Consider the following 8,765-nt stretch of genomic DNA (forward strand, 5'->3'; position numbering starts at 1 on the left):
TAAGTGTCACGTGGTTTTCTGCGAAAAAAAAAACCAAAAAAACAAAGAAAGAACCAACCGAAACATACTAAGGAAATGAAAACAGCACTCACTCAACCCCTCCCTTCCCCCCTCCCCCCCCCCTGCCAAAACCTAGAGTCAGACTGGAGAAGACATGTATGTAAGTTGTCCGGTTCGTGCGTGCTGGAATACACCCCAGCTGCCCGTAACCAGTAGTCAACTTATTCCCATGAGATGAACACAACACTCGGTAAGTATGTTACCTACACAGATACTACATAATTTAGTTGGTAAAGCAGCTTGATACGGGTTAACTGGCAAGCCATTAAGTGCCGATATGAAGTGTCACTCTTTAATCTCTGACGTGATTAAATAATATACACTTAAATATGAAATATCAAATGATACTGGCTGAAATAGAGAGAACTATTCAAATATTCAAAACATTGAAAATATTGCGAGTCCAAAGATTTGTTGCAAGTCTTAGCAAAACTGATAGATTTTAGAATCAGATATGAAATAAATGTTAGGATTCTCTCACCCCCACGCATGCAGTTAGCCGTCTGCAAGCACTTGACTCCAGCGACTCCAGAACCCGTACAGCAAAGAACAATTCCTGGTCATTTCTGGCGTTTGATTCCATATTGATTTCCTGGGATTATTGTCATGTCAGAGGAAGGAGTGGAAACTAGGTTCCAGGCGTGACGGAGTGTTCTCTTTGTATTGTGAGCCATTTTGAGAGCGAAGTGGTAAATTTGAAATTCTAAACAAACTTGTTTCTCGTGAGGATGGTAAGTAATGTCGTGTTGTGTTTTTAGTTTGCTTAATTACATGAAAAGTGCTGGAGCTTGTGCATGCTTCTTGTTTCGGCGGAGAGATAGCCAGCGCGAATTTTTCGATAGACCGTATGGAAGCAAATGTCATCATGATATCATCGTAATATTCAATCAAGTAAAAATCTCCTCTTTGCCCATCGATCTAGTGTAAAGTCATGACATTATTATTAGAATGAATAATCCAGAATGTCTTCTTTTGCCTGTGATAAAGTGATAAATCATGCTACAATACAATGCTGTCCCTTACTGACAACAAATAAAAGCTGACCACAAGCAAACAGCAGCGAAACCAACCGATTTTGATATTATTATATTCAGTGTCTGTTTTGTTATTTTCGGGACGATTTCATAGCGAATAATTTGATGTAATAGTCCCACGTGGTAATGATATTTTGATATGTGAGAGGCACATTGTGATTCAAATAATTTCTCGACATTATCATTTTACTATCACCAAAATATCAATTAAATATCAAAATGTCAGTTACCAAACTAATGATATTCTATCAGGATCTATGGATCCAGAGCATTTCCTGTATCAGCTCCAGAACTTTGGGAACAAGCTACCCAGTGATATACGTTCATGCCATAATTCAAGTCTATTTAAACCTATACACCAGACGTATCTTTATAAAAAATGTTATTTTAGCTTGTAGAAAGAGTTTTTAAAGGGCTATTTTTATGTCTTTTGTTATTATTATTATTGTTATTATTACTATTATTATTATTATAATTATTATTATTATTATTATTAATAATGGTAATAGGACTGGGTGGAGTCCAATTTGGTCTGTAATCACACAAGTGATTAACAAAATCGGACGACCGCGAAGAGGGTGTCCGATTTGTTATTCACGAGTGTGATTACAGACTGAATTGGACAACACGATGTCCCGTTACCAATTAATCATAACAATTACAATTTCCCACAAAAGCAAAAATTCATTTGAAAAAAGAGCATTTAATAGTCATTTTAAATATCATAATTAAAAATATGGAGAATAGCTTGCAAAGTGGCTGTTAAGTTTCTTTCAAAACAGTCACCAGAGACTAAACCTCCACAATTTTACAAAGTCAGTCTCTTGAATTGGTTACCATAGTAATTGCAATCAATGTTGTGGTTGGTGGATTTAGTGGAGAGGACTTAACATGATTGGCTCATGTAACTCTCCGATTACAGGTGTCCGATTACAGCCAACTGTCCGATTACACTGTCCGATTACAGCTTTGCAGATTAATTAGAGCAAAATACAGCAGTTTATGCACCAATCACATTTGAGGAAATTGTAATTGTTATGATCATTATTTCTTTTTGCTGGTCAATTACGTCCAAATTCTTGGTGGTTTGAAATTTTCCATTTCAGGAATTTTTGAGATAGGAACATTTTGTAGGGTTGTTCCTAATGTTCTGTTGTAACAGAACGTGTTCTTGGATATCATTTGATGCTTTCTGGAAATTTCTATGGCTTGAAAATTTGGCAAGGGATTTTTGGGGGGTCAAAATTTTGGTTCATGGGATTTTGGGGGTTTTGTTTGAGGCCCTAGGATTTTGGGTGGTTCATCATTTGATCGTCCCTGTCAATTGAAATCCAGAGTACCCCCAGCTCGGGGAGTATGAGGCTTCATTGAATGAAATTTAATTCCATTTCATTTCCTTCCACTTGCAGTAGCTGTCTTTGGCAGAGAGGACCCATGCCTTCTACTGGGACTCAAATGCACCAATGAATGAATGTGTGCCTAGACCCAAATCCGGAGAATAAAAAAAGTTTTTTGATTAGTTTTCCTGTTCTTCACATTGGTTTGTCTTTTGTTGATTTCTTTCCCCTTATCTCTAATACATATTGACTATTAGTTACATTATCATTAAAGTATATAAGTACATGAATAAAGACAGATTGTTATCATCATCATCCTTGCTTAGATTCAAAATAACCAATAAAGAAGTCTAGCCACCCAATGTGTTCATCTGTCTTTCTTCATTCACTTATATTACAATAATAATAATAATAATAACTTTTTATGGTCTGCCAGGAGAGAGACACTTTTTCAGGAAGGAACCAAGCCACTAATATTTGTTAGCCTTCATTAGACACTCGTGAATCTATCTATCTATTGCGTAGATGTTTGGCTTTGGAAAACACAACAGCCTATTTTCCATTTAGATAAATAACAACAAAAGGCAACTGAAACAATCAATTTAAATTTCCTGTCAATAATCTTTAATGTGTAAACAACATTATTCAACTGCTAGTGTCTGTGCAGAACACAAAAAGCACTCTTCATTCAGAATTAACCTTCCGAAAACAACAACTAGAAAGCTAATTATTGAAATTATCATTTCTCGTAATATTAAGTTGAAGATTATTGTCTTGCTCAGTAACTCCTGTTACCATAGTTATAGGGCACAGGTATTAAGTTTCCTATCTCCTGCCTTTCTCCTAATAATTGCAACTCTGGTGATATTAATTTCATGTCATTTGTTTGACAGTACCAATATTATGTCTAATAAAGCCAGAAATCCATTAAGTCTCCCATTAAGTTTTGAGGCCTGCATGAGCTCTCTCATGTTTCTTGGCTGGACAATAATTTTTATAGAGTAAAATTGTTTATCAATCAGCAAGTATCTGAGTATTTATTGGCCTTTTTTGTTGAGAATTAAGTCATTTGATTGCAGCACTGCTCTGTGCGTCGGAAAGTTTTGAAACTGTGAATACAAAAAGCAAGTTTTAAAAAGAGTAAATGACAGCAAAGACCTTATGGGCTCAACCACTGTTTACTTAATATCTTTCACAGGCTTCCTAATCACTGAAAAGAGTGCACGAGTGGATAAACAATCGATCTTGAAACAAAAATTTGTGAGCCGAGGAGGTCTCATTAGCCCAGTTCAAAACTGGAAATTTCATGTGTGCCCTATATAGAGGGCTGGTCTGGCAGTTTTAATGGGTAATGTGGCATCTCTCGTAGCGTATAATATGATTGGGTTGCTACCCTAGCCAAAAACAAAAGACCAAACAATTGAAGCAATGACTTAGACTTCAAAACAATAGAAGCTGCTTACAATACCAAAGAAAAGCAAGTTATGAGAGCTGCTACACTACCAGTATTAATACTTGCCATTTGCATCAAAGGGAGGAATGGACATCAGCCTCACTTCCATTGACGGGCCAAAAATCTACAGAATTTGTAGATATGCATAGAATTTGAATTTCACTTCATGCAAAAATCGCCCTTGTTCCAATTAAGAATAATAATATCATTGTCATTTGCATTTGTACATGTGGAGTCAATTTAACTGGCTCAATAAAGCAATTACTGGCTCAAATGATTGAGGTGATGTCATTCCAAGTCACTAAAGCTACATATTAAATCAACCTCTCATTCACTTGCATTTGGGAAACTGGGACAACGAATTCATGGAACGACTGAGAAATTATCGGTACCCTGTCTCGGTAATGACGATAACATTTATCTTCAACTAAATTATTCTTATTCTGTTAGGCCCTCTTGTTTGAAAACATGCAACTTTCAGTCAAGCTCTCATGCGGGTCACAAGATTTTGAGGAAAAAAATTGGGATGTGAACTTTTGCGAATTGATTCTGGTCTTTGGGAAGTGAAACTGCTTTTGGGAAATCAGATGGTTTTTCACTGCTCGGAGCTTGACTGTAAGACTGCACGGAGAGAGTTAGTCTTTGACTGCCTTGTGGATGGTACGAGTGGAAGTCATGAGTTTGTAGACGCCGGCTCGCTTTTTGGTGGCTTGCAATTGTACAGGAACAAGGCTGTCGATGCCTTCTTTCCACTCTTCACCTGAGAGTTCAAGCTTATACAAGTTGGTGCCTATGTGTTTGTAATACAACAGCGTTGCCTCTCTTTCTCTTATGGACTGGACCTGGCCAATAAAAACCTTTGGATTCTGATAGGTGCTCTCCTCTGTGACAACAGCCACGAAATCGCCCCTGTTTACATCCACACAACCCTCTTCTGGTTGCTCAGCAGTCGCATCTTCCTCTTCGTCGAGACGGCCCTCTGCGTAATCTCTGGCCAAGTCAACTGCCAGCCGTTTCTTCTGATTTGCTGTGCGCCGATCATACGTAGTTTGTGCTTGTTTACGTGAATGCCTGAGCGCAGATGCCAAGGAAACCTTGAGAGAGTCGGTACAGTCCCTGTTAAAATCATAGAACAATGTCTGAGTTATGATTGACCAAAGACTTAAAAATGCCAGCCAGTGAGCGAAAAGAAAAAATGTACATTTCATAATAGGCCACTTTCAAAAATACCACAATACTTCTTGTTAAAAATATATATTTTATAATAGGCCACTTTCAAAAATACCATAATACTATTTGTTTGCCCTCTAAAATTTTGCATAAGAACTGTTTCCAGTTTCACCTGGGACTGAGAATGGTCCCAAGAGAAAATAGAAATAAATTATTTGAATCCTTTGATTTTAAGCTAAGAATGTTTCATGCGAGTCAAAGAAAGATTGACCTCTTGACTCAACTTCACTATTTTTAAGATTAAATGTGCACTCTGAATTACTAAGAATAACTATGCGTCCACTCACGATTTGTCGTATGCCCATGTGATGAACGAAGATCGAAGGATGTTTATAGAGGCCAGCTTTCCCGTAAGGCCATATAGCACACTCTTCAAGTGAGCGGAGAAGGAGGCAGCAGTGAAGTGACCACCATTCTTGTTCTGGAGACAAAAAGGGGCAGTGCATTTGCATTGGTTTTGTCTTGTTTTGTTTTTTTCCATTTTTATGACCTCTTCTTATAGAGATCCTTGCCAATACCACTTGTGTGTATATAATGTGTATATATATAGGTTATTAGAGTGGAGAAAGGAGTGAATACTCAAAAAAACAAGCAGAGTGAATCTGTTGAACAAGACACCCCAGAAAGGTTTTCTTTTTCCCCTGAAATCACCCTACAAGTGTCCAGGATAACAAAAAATAACCCCAACGGGGTTGATTTTGCATCACACAAGGGTTAATATTGCAAATCGTGCCACCCCAGAGAGATGTGGCTTTCGGTCTAAAACACCCCACTAGGGTTCGTAATAATAACCGTGAACCTTGACAGGAATGTAGTTTTCAAAACAAAATACCTCACCAAGCCTACAAATAATTTTTGTTTATAGGCAGGTCATTTGTCACGACAAAGACAAGTTTTGACCTGACAAAAAGCCAGTCTGGTCGGACAAAAAAAATTGTTTGTCATTATAAATTAAAAAGAGACATTTGAGACATTTTGGTATTTCAGTGTAGACTCTTCGCCAAAACATTGGTTGCAAATTCAAATAGCTTAAAAGTCAACTGAGTGTAAAATTGCTACTAGCACCAGCAAGGGGACCTTTACATTATGTCTGGTATTAATTTACCTGTTGAAAATTGACAAATTTACAAACGCTTATACCCCTAGTCACACAAGCGTTTCCAATGTAACAAGTTTCCCACAATGTCTAGGGACTGAACAGGAAAAGGGATGAAACAACCTCCCACACGGACACCTTGTCAGTATAAAACCTCACAATAACATTCAGAGACTTGAAAATTGGCCGAAACGAATTCTTCGACTTTTTCTGAAAGCAAGTTTCCTCTGAAAGCTTTCGGGGTCAATTGAATAAAAAATTGGCGTAATTATTTAAAATGTGGAATTGGAGGCGGTCGTGACTATAAAGCGTGACCAATTTGTACATTCACGCTTTTCACAAAAACATGTCTGTGGTACGGAAACTATATTTCAACCACACTGCCAGACGTAAAAAAAACTATAAAAGGTTAAAAATTAAACTGAGTTTTGATCATACGGACTAGAAAAACATTTGGCTACATTTTAGAGGTTTTAAAGTTTTTGAAAGCGATTGCATTCAGATAAACGAAACGTGAGTATTTGGGCTGTGTATTCAATTTCCATAATATCTTTAATCAGGTCAATGTATTACAACTGAAAATTAATTCCACAACACTTGGTGGCAACAAACAACGAGTAATTACATAAGACCTCAGTTCTAAGTAGTTTTTCAGACGAACATAATTCAGACTAAATGGGGCTTCACGATCTTTCACAACGCCACCGCAAAATGCGTAAATTAACACGCAGGAATAGTGGTACTGTTGTGATATGTTTACAATTCGACATAACATTTGAGACGGCGCACTGCGCGTGATAAAATTCTCAGAATTAGAATAAAACAAAACCGATAACAATGCTTTTTTCCGTAGCATTGTGTGGCAGTATAACAAAATAAGTTGTCCCATATTCAGCCACAAACTTCCAGTTAAAATATTTTTCATTTTAGCGGAAATGCCCGGTCAGAGTGTCCAACCAGGCTAAGCTTTTACCTGTCAAAACCTCAAATTTACCAGACGATTGTCCAATGACCGACTGTTATTTGCAGGCTTGCCTCACTGAAATGTTGTTTGACTTGAAATCACCCCAAAAAGGTGTGAAATTAGGTGCAGAAAACCCACCCTGGATATGAAAATTTCCTAACTAGGGGTAAGATTTGAAATTTACACACCCTGCAAGGATGAATCTGCCAAAAAAAACACCCCACCGTAGAAATTGTCACTGAATTTTACATACTGAAAGAGCTTTTGGGGGTGAAAGCTGACTGTGACCAACCCTTGAAGGATGAAATTTCTAAGAAAAACCACTCTTGGTATCGAAATGGGGGTGAAACGAGAAGATTAAACAGCTTTATGCCTCAACGTTAGGGTTAGGGTTAGGGAGGATCCTTGGCTGGGATCAATTTCCTCACCCCAAAAGTCCAGAGGTTGAAATCTAACTTACACAAGATGTGAGGATATCATTTGGTAACTTGGTCAAAACAGGTTAAACCTTACCAGCAGTAGGTAGCTTTGGCTTGACTCTGTAACCAAATGCGGCCGATAATCCTTTATGTACGACAACAAAAGTCGACAGAGCTCGTCTTCGGGCTGAAAAAGATCAGTGGCATTGACCTCAATGTCTGGTCAATCATCAAACTAAATGATAAGTCAATACTTTTGGGTGCAGAACAGCCTTTGTACAAATTTCTAACAATTAAAGATTGGAATAAATGGCCAAACTAACCAGCTTGAAAATGGAATCAACATCAACAGATATAAACAAATGTTTATGGATGGAGTTTTACATCCATGTCAATCAGTAGAAATTTTAGGTAAATCATCTCAGATCACCATTAGTGGTGCAGGATCACAAAACTGGCTACCCTTTTATGATGAGATCAATGTATTGTAAATAAATTATGCTTATGCCACAAATGCTTAAATGGGCAATGCCCAGAGTACTTTGGAGATAAATTAGTGCGTATCAGCAACATGTCGACCAGAATCTCACACTATGGTGATATAACTATACGCTGTTCTAGAAATAAACGTGACACAGAAGGTGGAAAAACTCTTCTTGTTACAGCTGCAAAACTTTGGAACTCTCTACCTATTACTATAAGATCTGGCACCAGTATTAATGCCTGCAAACAGAATTCTTGTAAGGAAGGTTATGCTGGCTTGGATAGCTTTCCCATTTCATAAATGTTTTATCCTTTTAATATTACATTTACTGTCTTTGCCCTTTTCAATATTATTTTGTAAATTAGCTCTATCTATTTAAGGGGAGGGCCAGAAGTTTACCAATCGTCAACTGTAATGTGTCACCCTCGGTAAACAAACTTATTTATTTATTTACTTAATTTACTGGAACCAGAGAGGAAATTGTCTAACCTGTAGAGACAGCTCATCTCGTCCAGAAAACTTTCTGGTCTTGTAATTGTTAAAGTGGAGGATAATAGCCCCACTATCCTTGACAAGCAGGTAATTCTTCCCAGCTGAGGTCTTTGGGTCGAAGTTCCTGGCCTCTTCCCCTGACAGCACTTCCAGGGTCCTGATTTCCAGCCCCCGTGACGGGGGAATGAACACATAC

At 37.7% G+C, this 8,765-nt stretch overlaps 1 protein-coding gene and 1 long non-coding RNA gene across 2 annotated transcripts; one reads left to right on the forward strand and one right to left on the reverse strand.

The window, feature by feature from the left end:
• The first annotated feature begins 537 nt into the window (after positions 1 to 537).
• LOC145476910 (uncharacterized) lies at positions 538 to 2,613 on the forward strand. Its single transcript, XR_014047460.1, has 2 exons — positions 538 to 791; positions 2,504 to 2,613. It is a non-coding gene; the product is annotated as an uncharacterized LOC145476910 (long non-coding RNA).
• A 1,425-nt stretch (positions 2,614 to 4,038) lies between these two features.
• LOC145476908 (uncharacterized) lies at positions 4,039 to 8,761 on the reverse strand (the record flags this gene model as incomplete). The annotated part of the gene is made up of 4 exons (XM_081455459.1): positions 4,039 to 5,000; positions 5,402 to 5,535; positions 7,688 to 7,780; positions 8,567 to 8,761. Coding segments are annotated over 4 exons (903 nt in total), but the record flags the coding sequence as incomplete, so codon positions are not given.
• Positions 8,762 to 8,765: the final 4 nt, after the last annotated feature.

This window comes from Orbicella franksi, unplaced genomic scaffold (genome assembly GCF_964199315.1).
Source record: "Orbicella franksi unplaced genomic scaffold, jaOrbFran1.1 SCAFFOLD_321, whole genome shotgun sequence".
NCBI classification, from domain to species: domain Eukaryota; kingdom Metazoa; phylum Cnidaria; class Anthozoa; order Scleractinia; family Merulinidae; genus Orbicella; species Orbicella franksi.